This window comes from Nerophis ophidion, linkage group LG13 (assembly GCF_033978795.1).
Source record: "Nerophis ophidion isolate RoL-2023_Sa linkage group LG13, RoL_Noph_v1.0, whole genome shotgun sequence".
Classification (NCBI taxonomy): domain Eukaryota; kingdom Metazoa; phylum Chordata; class Actinopteri; order Syngnathiformes; family Syngnathidae; genus Nerophis; species Nerophis ophidion.
In genome coordinates this window covers 12958967-12971485 of record NC_084623.1, presented here as the reverse complement: position 1 = coordinate 12971485, position 12519 = coordinate 12958967, and the positions used below count along the sequence as shown (strand labels likewise).

Below are 12519 nucleotides of genomic sequence, written 5' to 3'. Positions count from 1 at the left end.
TACAGCTTTTTTTACTTGGTCTGAGGAAATATTCTATTTTTTTGAGATAGGATTTTTGCATTTTCTTAAGCTGTATGCCATAATCAGCAATATTAAAATAATAAAAGGCTTGCAATATTTCAGTTAATGTGTAATGAATCCAGGATGTATGACATTTTCATGTTTAGTAAATAAAGGACGTCATCACAATATTCCAATTTTCTGAGACAGTCCTGTATATATATACTGTATATAAAGTCATATAAATAAAATATCACCATGTACCTAGTTGAACATTTGGCATTTTGAAAACTCACTCAGCTTCTCACTTGATGCAATCAAGAAAACGATGCAAATAAATACTGTACATAAAGATTCCCACCCAAGTTATTTGCTTATTGCTTATGGTCCAAACACTAACACATTTAGACTAACATAAATTGGATTATCAATTTGGTAAATGGGGTGTTATTTTTACTTTTTAATGACATAAAAAAAGGAATGTTACAGCAAATAACTGTTGTTTTTACGATGCTTCCCCCCCAAAAAACCCACAAACAGTAAACCAATCAAGCAATGTAATTACACTGCGGGTACGCAAGACATTAGTACAAGTTCCCAAAGGTTGTGTGCCATGATTGCCCTGAGTTATTTGATTATTTATTTGTTTTGCATTATCATGCTAATACAAGCAGTGTAGCGAACCAGTTCAGCATTAATGTATGCTTTTGGGGTTCTGGTCAGTCCATCCAGCAAAAGGTGAACAATCTCAGTCTTGTGTAGGTCTACAATCTTGTCTTTAAAGGTACTTTGGTAGCACTTTGGGTTTGTCTATGGTTGTGGAGAGGTGTGAATGGAAATAGACGGTGTGAAATGTTATGTTTTCTTCAACATTCTGTCAGCTACAATACATTTTGCGCCAAAAATATAGACTGTTTATGTCTTTGTGAGATTGTAAACATAAAAATTAGCATGATTCAAAGACTTATGTCCCTTACCATATTGGCAGGCTTCAATGATTAAGTAGAAAAACTGTAAGCTATATTTAAGGTAAAGGAAATTAATAACAATATTGTGGGATTGGTTGGAACCAGGAACACATTCTGTTCCTGTTAGTTAATAGTGCAAAACTTGTTAAAAGTTACAAATCCGAGCATCACCTTTTGCTTCCACAGCATACTGGACGTTGTCATTCTTTGACTCACAACAAAATACGCCAGAATCAGCCACCTTGGCAGACGAGATAACTAGATTCCTCAAGTTTTCCTTTGACTGGATGGCTATTCCACTTTGAGGTAAGAGCTGTGTTCCATTTTTGAACCGTGTGACTTGTCCACTGGGGTCTGACAGCTCACACTGCAGAGCAATGGGGCAGCCGGCCATGACTGCCTTTGTCTGGTCAGCTTTTGATACAGCTGAAAACTTCCGAAGTGGAACTAGAGGATAAAATGCAAAACGCAATTAGATTTGATAAGGGTATGTTTAGTTTCCATTGTTTTCCAGACATGATGTTAAGTATGTCAGGTATTGTTTCACCTTTACACGTTTTGTCACATGCAGTCTCCACCTGTTACATCAAAGGTGAAGACTGCAGGCCTGAAATTAAGACACTATTAAATCCGAAGACAGAATTAACCTATTCGGTTTCACTAGTACCAACGAAATCACTTAAAGCAATCCAAAAAAAAAATACTGTTCCTACAGCATTAAAATATCCAATGAGCATAATTGAATATTTGGCATTTTGAAAACTAACTCAGCTTCTCATTTGACGCAATCAATGCAATTTTGCAAATAAGTACTGTATATGATTCCCATTCAATATTTAAGTCATTGTTTTGCTTACGGTCCAAACACTTATACATTTAAACTAACACAAGTTGGATAATTAAGTTAGTAAATGGGGTGTTATTTGTTATTTTTAATGACACAAAATGAATGTTACAGCCTTGCGACAAGGCGGCGACTTGTCTAGGGTGTACACTACCCTCCGCCCGATTGTAGCTGAGATAGGCTCCAGCGCCCCCCGCGACCCCAAAAGGGAATAAGCGGTAGGAAATGGATGGATGGATGGATGAATGTTACAACAACCTGCTGTTTTTACCATTGTTTCCCCCACAAAAACCCACAAACAGCTTACTAATCAATTGAAATGTTGCTCAATGACTAGTAAAAGGTACACAAGACTTTTAGCATGTAATTAAACTGCTGGGACGCAAGACATTAGTACAAGCTTCCAATGGTAGTGTGTCATGATTGCGCTGATGGGTAGCGAACCAGTTCAGCAGATATATGTTTTTGAGTTCAGGGCAGTTCATCCAGCAAGAGGTGAACAATCTATTTAGACCTATTTTCGGAGAATTGTTTTCTATTCGTAGCTACTGGATGACTGCCCCTTGCTCAAGCTACTCATAAGGGAGTGTGCGGGAAAGTCAAAAGAGTTTAAGGAAGACTGGGCGTTGTTACAAACAGAAGAGAAGATGGGGGCACAAGAGCTAAAGTCTCAGGGAGAAGGCAGGAAAAATTCAGCAAAGGACATTATCCGAGTTATTCAAACCCATGTGAATGGATTTTTTTGTGCACCCCAAGACACCAATAATATTATCTCCTCCGATAAACATGTGCATACAAACATTCTGCTTTAGGAAAGTTCATCTGTTCCATTTCCATTTTTGTTTTCATACAATCAATTTATATAACAAACAAAAAACAATCAACATAAAGTTAAAATAAATCACAAATAAATAGGAGCTGAAAGAAATATAAACTTATAACATATGCCTCCCTCTGTTAAATGCACAGAACCATGTACCTCATAATCAGCATGGATCCAAAACCTATTTCCCTTACCATGTATGCATATGTACTGTATGTTTCAATGATTAGTTAGAGAAACGTTAAGCGATATATTCAAGGATTTAAGGCAAATGAATTGACAAAATTGTGAGTTTGGCTGAAAACATGAACACTTTCTGTTCCAGGTAGTTAATAGTGCAAGGCCAGTTAAAGTTACAAATCAAAGAATCACCTTTTACTTGCACAGTGAACTGGATGTCGTCATCCTTCGACTCACAACGGTATTCGCCAGAATCCGCCACCTTGGCAGATGGGATAACTAGACTTCTCAAGTTTTTCTTTGACTGGATGTCAATTCCACTTTGAGGTCGGAGCCGTGATCCATCTTTGTACCATGTGACTTTTCCACTAGGGTCTGACAGCTCACACTGCAGAGCAATGGGGCAGCCGGCCATGACTGTCTTTGTCCGGTCAGCCTCTGATACAGCTGAAAACTTCTGAAGTGGAACTAAAGGGTGGAATGCAAAATGCAATTAGAATTGAAAACTGTATTTTTAGTTTCCATTTTTTACCAGACATGTTTTTAGGTATGTCAGGTACAGTTTACCAATCAATGAAAATGTTGCTCAAGGCCTAGCTAAAGGTACAAAAGACTTTTAGCGTGGAATAACACTGCTGGTACGCAAGACATTAGTACAAACTTCCAATGGTAGTGTGTCATGATTGCACTGAGTTATGTGATTATTTATTTGTTTGGGGTTATCATGTATACAAGTGGGGAGGTGAACCAGATCAGCATCAATAGGTTTTTGGGTTCAGGGCAAGGTGAACACTTATGTTTTTTTTACACACTAAGGGGAAATAGGTATGTCTAATTAACCAAACTTGGCTTAGTACTTTTGTTTGGAAACCCTTGTTGGCAAGAACAGAGGTTCAATGTTTCCTGTCGCTGGTCATCAGAGTTGCATAGGTTTCAGGAGTGACTTTGGTCAAAGAAACAGACCCAAAGCAGAATGATTCCACCATTTCCTAAGAGCTCAATGTTGGTCTCATATGATTACATCACATTCTCCCAAGTTTGGTTGGATTTATTTAGATGCTCACTGGCAAACCTTAGACAGGAAGGTATTCGGCAAGATCTCAATCCATTGCAGTATAGTGTGTTACTCATGTTTTTCTCAGTTAATGTAGTCCCAACTCATTTGATATCTCCATCTGGCTGTTTCGAGTAATTCTGGACTGGTCACTCACTTTTTTCACAATCATCCTTATAGAATGAAGTGAAATTCTTGAATTACACACACGGGCTTTAGCTCTAACTGTTGTGTTGTATTTCTTTGTGATGAATTATTCCATTTTAGTGGTCTCTTTCTCACCAGGTCTTTCACCCTTTCCAATCTTGTGTAGTTCTAAAATCTTGGCCCTAAGGTCCTTTGATAGCACTTTGGTCTTGTCTATGGTGATGGAGAGGTTTAAATGGAAATTGACTGTTTGAAATGTTATGGGTTATTTTCAACTTATGTCTGTCAGTTACAATGCATTTTGCATCAAAAATGTAGTGTACATGTATTTGTAAGATAGTAAACTTAAAAATAAGCATGGATCAAATACTTATTTCGCCTGTGGTATCTGCATATGCACTGTAGGTTTCAATGATTAAGTAGAGCAACCGTAAGCAATATTTTAGTAGAAGCAGATGAAATGACAATATTGTTAGTTTGGTTGAAAACATGAACACTTTCTGTTCCAGGTAGTTAATAGTGCAAGGCCAGTTAAAGTTACAAATCAAAACATCACCTTTTACTTCCACAGTGAACTGGATGTCGTCATCCTTCGACTCACAACAATATACGCCAGAATCAGTCACCTTGGCAGATGAAATAACTAGAATTCTCAAGTTTTCCTTTGACTGGATGTCTATTCCACTTCGAGGTAGGAGCTGTGATCCATCTTTATACCATGTGACTTTTCCACTGGGGTCTGACAGCTCACACTGCAGAGCAATGGGGCAGCCGGCCATGACTGCCTTTGTCTGGTCAGCCATTGATACAGCTGAAAACTTCTGAAGTGGAACTAAAGGACGGAATGCAAAACGCAATTAGATTTGAAAATGGTATTTTTAGTTTCCCTTTTTTTCCAGACATGTTTTTAGGGATGTCAGGTATTGTTTCACCTTTACATGTTTTAATTGTCAACAGTAGTCTTCACCTGCAACGTCACAGGTGAAGACTACTGGTCTGAAAATAAGAAACTAAAAATACATTCAGAGGACAGAATAAACCTATTTGGGTTGACTGGTACCTACTAAGTCACTTAAAGCAATTAAGAATAAATACTGTTCTACAGCACCCAAGACATTAGTACAAGCTTCCAATGGTAGTGTGTCATGACTGCGCTAAGTTATGTGATTACTTATTTGTTTGGAGTTATCATGTTAAAACAAGCGGGGTAGTAAACCAGTCCAGCATTAATATGTTTTTGGGTTCAGAAACGTCCATCCAGCAAAAAGTGAACAATTTTCTTTGTCCTATATTTGGATGGATGTTTTCCATTTGTAGCTACTGGAAGACTGCCTCTTGCGAAAGCTACTCATAAGGGAGTGTGCAGGAAATTCAAAAGAGTTTAAGGAAGATGGGGCGTTGTTACAAGCAGGAGTGAAAATGGGGGCACAAGAGTTGAAGTCTCAGGGGAAAATCAAGAAAAAGTCTGTGTTATTCCAACCCATGTGGATGGATCTTTTTGAGCACCCCAAGACACCATTAATATTATCTCCATCGTTAAACATGTGGATACGAATATTAAGCCTAAGGTAAGTTCCATTTCCATCAACATAGCGTTAAAATAAATCATGAATGAAAAGGAGCCGAAAGAAGTATAAACCTATAACATTTGCCCCCCTCTGTTTAATGCACAGACTTTTACCTTAAAATCTTAGAAGAGATTTGCGTGGCTTCAGAGAGAACACTGACGCTTTGTCAAAGATCTGACTTCCAGCATGACAATAACTCCAAACATAAAACCAAGGCAATAAAAGAGTGGCCGAGCTAGAGACCTGAGTGCTGCAGGTTCGCTCCCCGTCTCTTGACATCCAAATACTGTCATAGCATCTCAATATTAGAGACAACATAAATCTCCTGAGGCCGTCAATTGGAGCCTGCCATGCCTCAAGTTTGATTACCTTACTTGTAATGACTGATATAAACCTATCACCTTTTTCAAAGATGACTTCTACAGTTTTTCTAACTCTCCCTCTGGTAGTTGCCCTTTTGTACTGTATATATTAAAATTTGGCATTAGAGGGACATTAAACTCAAATGTTAAGTCCAAAAGCACTTGTTTTTCTATGGACCTTTTAAATCATAGTTATAAGGGTCTAGTAAGCTCGGTGTGTAGTTCTCCACTGGAAGTTGAAAGAGTTCAGCATTACCAATAAGGAGAATTACAGCAGGGAAAATACATTTTTGATCTGATTTTTTTAAGCTTATCCATTTACAAACATATGGACAGCCCAGAATTGTTATGGTAAATTTACTGTAACCCAAACAAACACTTGGTAAAAAAAAATGATTCAAAATATAACGGCTATACAATTATCAATATTTCTTCAGAATCTGTTTTATTGGCCAAGTATGTTTAACACACTAAGGGGATAGAGGTATTTCTAATTAACCAAACTTGGCTTAGTACTTTGGTGTGGAAACCCTTGTTGGCAAGAACAGAGGTTCAACGTTTCCTGTCGGTGGTCATCAGGGTTGCATAGGTTTCAGGAGTGACTTTGGTCAAAGAAACAGACCCAAAGCAGAATGTTTCCACCTTTTCCGAAGAGCTCAATGTTGGTCACATCTGACTACATCACATTCTCCCAAGCCTGGTTGGATTTATTCAGGTGCTCACTGGCAAACCTTAGACAGGAAGTTATTCTGCAAGATCTCAATCCATTCCAGTAAAGTGTGTTACTCATATTTTTCTCTGTGATTGTAGTCCCAACTCCCTTGGTATCTCCATCTAACTCTTTTGTAGTAATTCTGGGCTGGTCCCTCAATTTTCTCAAAATTATCCTTACCGAATGAAATTCAATTCTTGAATTACACTCTCTGGCACCAGCTCTTCTTCCATTGGGATGAATTATACCATCTGTTGGTCTCTTTCTCACCAGGTCTATAACCATTTCCAGTCTTAGGCAGGTCTAAAATATTGCCCCTAAAGTCCTGTGATAGCACTCTGGTTTTGTCTATGATGATGGAGAGGTTTGAATGGAAATTGACTGTTTAAAATGTTATGGGTTATTTTTAAGTCATGTCCGTCAGTTACAATGAATTTAACATCAAAAATATGGACTGTGCATGTCTTTGGAAGATAGTAAACTTAAAAATCAGGATGGATCAAAGACTTATTTCCCCTGCCTTATCTGCATATGTACTGTAGATTTCAATGATTAAGTAGAGCAACTGTAAGCAATATTTTGGTAGAAGCAAATGAATTGACAATATTGTGAGTTTGGTTGAAAACATGAACATTTTCTGTTCCAGGTAGTTAATATTGCAAGGCCAGTTAAAGTTACAAATCAAAACATCACCTTTTACTTCCACAGTGAACTGGATGTTGTCATCCTTCGACTCACAACAGTACATGCCAGAATCAGCCACCTTGGCAGATGGAATAATTAGACTTCTCAAGTTTTCCTTTGACTGGATGTCTATTCCACTTCGAGGTAAAAGCTGTGTTCCATCTTTGTACCATGTGACTTGTCCACTGGGGTCTGACAGCTCACACTGTAGAGCAATGGGGCAGCCGGCCATGACTGACTTTGTCTGGTCAGCCTCTGATACAGCTGAAAACTTCTGAAGTGGAACTAAAGAATGGAATGCAAAACGCAGTTAGACTAGAAAAGGATATTTTTAGTTTCCATTTTTTTTTCAGACATGTTTTTAGGGATGTCAGGTCTTGTTTCACCTTTACATGTTGTAATTGTCACCTGCAACTTCACAGGTGACATGAGCACAATTGAACATTTGGTATTTTGAAAATTAACTCAGCTCCTCATTTGATGCAGCAGATAAAATGTTGTAAAAAAGGTACTGTACATAAAGATTCCCACCCAATGTTTAAGTCGATGCTTTGCGCATTGCTTAAGGTCCAAACACTAATACATTAGGACTAACACAAGTTGGATTATGAAGTTAGTAAATGGGGTGTTATTTGTTATTATTAATGACATAAAAGGAATGTTACAGCAACCAACTGCTGTTTTTACGATGTTTTTCCCCCAGAAAACCGACAAAGAGTTTACCAATCATTCAAAATGTTGCATTATGCCTAGTATAAGGTACAAAATACTTTTAGCATGTAATTACACTGCTGGTACGCAAGAGATTAGTACAAGCTTCCAATGCTGGTGTGCCATGATTACTCAAAGTTATCTGATTATTTATCTGTTTGGAGTTATCAAGTGGGGTAGCAAACCAGTTCACCATCAATATGTTTCTGGGTTCAGGGCAGTCCATCCAGTAAAAGGTGAACGATCTATTACCCCTTGCTCAAGCTACTCATAAGGGAATGTGCAGGAAAGTCAAAAGAGTTTAGGGAAGACTGGGTGTTGTTACAAGCAGGAGGAGTAATTCTGGACTGGTCCCTCACTTTTCTCATAATCGTCCTTACCGAATGAAATTAAATTTTTGAATTACACACTCGGGCACCAGCTCTTCTTCCATTGCGATTAGTTATTCAATCTGGTGGTCTCTATCTCACCAGGCCTATAACCCTTTCCAGTCATAGGTAGGTCTAAAATATTGTCCCTAAAGTCCTGTGACAGCACTTTGGTGACAGTCTATGGTGATGGAGAGGTTTGAATGGAAATTGACTGTTTTAAATGTTATGGGTTATTTTTAAGTCATGTCTGTCAGTTACAATAAATTTAACATCAAAATTATGGACTGTGCATGTCTTTGTAAGATAGTGAACTTAAAAATCAGGATGGATCAAAGACTTATTTCCCCTTCCGTATCTGTATATGTACTGTAGGTTTCAATGATTAAGTAGAGCAACTGTAAGCAATATTTTGGTAGAAGCAAATGAATTGACAATATTGTGAGTTTGGTTGAAAAAATGAACATTTTCTGTTCCAGGTAGTTAATAGTGCAAGGCCAGTTAAAGTTACAAATCAAAACATCACCTTTTACTTCCACAGTGAACTGGATGTTGTCATCCTTCGACTCACAACAGTACATGCCAGAATCAGCCACCTTGGCAGATGGAATAATTAGACTTCTCAAGTTTTCCTTTGACTGGATGTCTATTCCACTTTGAGGTAGGAGTCGTGATCCATCTTTGTACCATGTGACTTGTCCACTAGGGTCTGACAGCTCACACTGCAGAGCAATGGGGCAGCCGGCCATGACTGTCTTTGTCTGGTCAGCCGCTGATACAGCTGAAAACTTCTGAAGTGGAACTAAAGAATGAAATGCAAAACGCAGTTAGATTTGAAAGGGGTATTTTTAGTTTCCATTTTTTTCCAGACATGTTTTTAGGGATGTCAGGTATTGTTTCACCTTTTCATGTTTTAATTGTCACCTGCAACTTCACAAGTGACAAGAGCATAATTCAACATTTGGCATTTTTAAAAGTAACTCAGCTTCTCGTTTGATGCAGTACATAAAATGTTGTAAAAAGGTACTGTACATAAAGATTCCCACCCAATGTTTTGGTCGATGCGTCACGTATTACTTATGGTCCAAGCACTAATACATTAGCACTAACGCAAGTTGGATTATGGAGTTAGTAAATGGGGTGTTATTTGTTATTATTGATGACATAAAAGGAATGTTACAGCAACCAACTGCTGTTTTTACGATGTTTTCCCCCAGAAAACCGACAAAGAGTTTACCAATCATTCAAAATGTTGCATTATGCCTAGTATAAGATAAAAAAGACGTTTAACGTGTAATTACACTGCTGGTACGCAAGCGATTAGTACAAGCTTCCAATGCTGGTGTGCCATGATTACGCAAAGTTATCTGATTACTTATCTGTTTGGAGTAAGTGGGGTAGCAAACCAGTTCAGCATCAATATGTCTTTGGGTTCAGGGCAGTCCATCCAGTAAAAGGTGAACGATCTATTACCCCTTGCTCAAGCTACTCATAAGGGAATGTGCAGGAAATTCAAAACAGTTTAGGGAAGACTTGGTGTTGTTACAAGCAGGAGGAGTAATTCTGGACTGGTCCCTCACTTTTCTCATAATCGTCCTTACCGAATGAAGTGAAATTCTTGAATTACACACTCGGGCACCAGCTCTTCTTCCATTGCGATTAGTTATTCAATCTGGTGGTCTCTATCTCACTAGGCCTATAGCCCTTTCCAGTCATAGGTAGGTCTAAAATATTGTCCCTAAAGTCCTGTGATAGCACTTTGGTCTTGTCTATGGTGATGGAGAGGTTTGAATGCAAATTGACTGTTTTAAATGTTATGGGTTATTTTTAACTCATGTCTGTCAGTTACAATAAATTTAACATCAAAATGATGGACTGTGCATGTCTTTGTAAGATAGTAAACTTAAAAATCAGGATGGATCAAAGACTTATTTCCCCTTCCGTATCTGCATATGTACTGTAAGTTTCAATGATTAAGTAGAGCAACTGTAAGCAATATTTGGGTAGAAGCAAATGAATTGACAATATTAAGAGTTTGGTTGAAAACATGAACATTTTCTGTTCCAGGTAGTTAATATTGCAAGGCCAGTTAAAGTTACAAATCAAAACATCACCTTTTACTTCCACAGTGAACTGGATGTTGTCATCTTTCGACTCACAACAGTACATGCCAGAATCAGCCACCTTGGCAGATGGAATAATTAGACTTCTCAAGTTTTCCTTTGACTGGATGTCTATTCCACTTCGAGGTAAAAGCTGTGTTCCATCTTTGTACCATGTGACTTGTCCACTGGGGTCTGACAGCTCACACTGCAGAGCAATGGGGCAGCCGGCCATGACTGCCTTTGTCTGGTCAGCCTCTGATACAGCTGAAAACTTCTGAAGTGGAACTAAAGAATGGAATGCAAAACACAGTTAGATTTGAAAAGGGTATTTTTAGTTTCTATTTTTTTTCCATGCATGTTTTTAGGGATGTCAGGTATTGTTTCACCTCTACATGTTTTAATTGTCACCTGCAACTTCACAGGTGACACTAGCACAATTGAACATTTGGTATTTTGAAAAGTAACTCAGCTCCTCATTTGATGCAGCAGATAAAATGTTGTAAAAAAGGTACTGTACATAAAGATTCCCACCCAATGTTTAAGTCGATGGTTTGCGCATTGCTTAAGGTCCAAACACTAATACATTAGCCATAACGCAAGTGCAACCAAATGCTGTTTTTACGATGTTTTTCCCCCAGAAAACGGACAAACAGTTTACCAATCATTCAAAAATTTTGCATTACGCCTAGTATAAGGTACAAAAGAATTTTAGCGTGTAATTACACTGCTGGTACACAAGAGATTAGTACAAGCTTCCAATGCTGGTGTGCCATGATTACGCGGTTATCTGATTATTTATCTGTTTGGAGTTATCAAGTGGGGTAGCAAACCAGTTCACCATCAATATGTTTTTGGGTTCAGGGCAGTAAATCCAGCAAAAGGTGAACAATCTATTACCCCTTGCTCAAGCTACTCATAAGAGAATGTGCAGGAAAGTCAAAAGAGTTTAGTGAAGACTGGGTGTTGTTACAAGCAGTAGGAGTAATTCTGGACTGGTCCCTCACTTTTCTCATAATCATCCTTACCGAATGAAGTGAAATTCTTGAATTACACACTCGGGCACCAGTTCTTCTTCCATAGCGATTAGTTATTCAATCTGGTGGTCTCAATCTCACCAGGCCTATAACCCTTTCCAGTCATAGGTAGGTCTAAAATATTGTCCCTAAACTCCTGTGATAGCACTTTGGTCTTGTCTATGGTGATGGAGAGGTTTGAATGCAAATTGACTGTTTTAAATGTTATGGGTTATTTTTAACTCATGTCTGTCAGTTACAATAAATTTAACATCAAACTGATGGACTGTGCATGTCTTTGGAAGATAGTGAACTTAAAAATCAGGATGGATCAAAGACTTATTTCCCCTTCCGTATCTGCATATGTACTGTAAGTTTCAATGATTAAGTAGAGCAACTGTAAGCAATATTTTGGTAGAAGCAAATGAATTGACAATACTGTGAGTTTGGTTGAAAACATGAACATTTTCTGTTCCAAGATGTTAATATTGCAAGGCCAGTTAAAGTTACAAATCAAAACATCACCTTTTACTTCCACAGTGAACTGGATGTTGTCATCCTTCGACTCACAACAGTACATGCCAGAATCAGCCACCTTGGCAGATGGAATAATTAGACTTCTCAAGTTTTCCTTTGACTGGATGTCTATTCCACTTCGAGGTAAAAGCTGTGTTCCATCTTTGTACCATGTGACTTGTCCACTAGGGTCTGACAGCTCACACTGCAGAGCAATGGGGCAGCCGGCCATGACTGTCTTTGTCTGGTCAGCCGCTGATACAGCTGAAAACTTCTGAAGTGGAACTAAAGAATGGAATGCAAAACGCAGTCAGACTTGAAAAGGGTATTTTTAGTTTCCATTTTTTTCCAGGCATGTTTTTAGGGATGTCAGGTATTGTTTCACCTTTACATGTTTTAATTGTCACCTGCGACTTCACAGGTGACACTAGCACAATTGAACATTTGGTATTTTGAAAAGTAAC

At 38.2% G+C, this 12519-nt stretch overlaps 1 protein-coding gene across 1 annotated transcript in view; it reads right to left on the bottom strand.

The window, feature by feature from the left end:
- LOC133564868 (obscurin-like) overlaps positions 1-12519 on the bottom strand; it is a 94047-nt gene that overhangs the window by 43183 nt on the left and 38345 nt on the right. The window contains exons 18-24 of the mRNA XM_061919409.1: positions 12065-12340; positions 10536-10811; positions 8948-9223; positions 7352-7627; positions 4573-4848; positions 3008-3283; positions 1140-1415 (exon numbers count right to left, since the gene is read on the bottom strand). Coding sequence (XP_061775393.1) covers positions 1140-1415; positions 3008-3283; positions 4573-4848; positions 7352-7627; positions 8948-9223; positions 10536-10811; positions 12065-12340 — 1932 coding nt within the window. The remainder of the gene's footprint in view (positions 1-1139; positions 1416-3007; positions 3284-4572; positions 4849-7351; positions 7628-8947; positions 9224-10535; positions 10812-12064; positions 12341-12519) is intronic.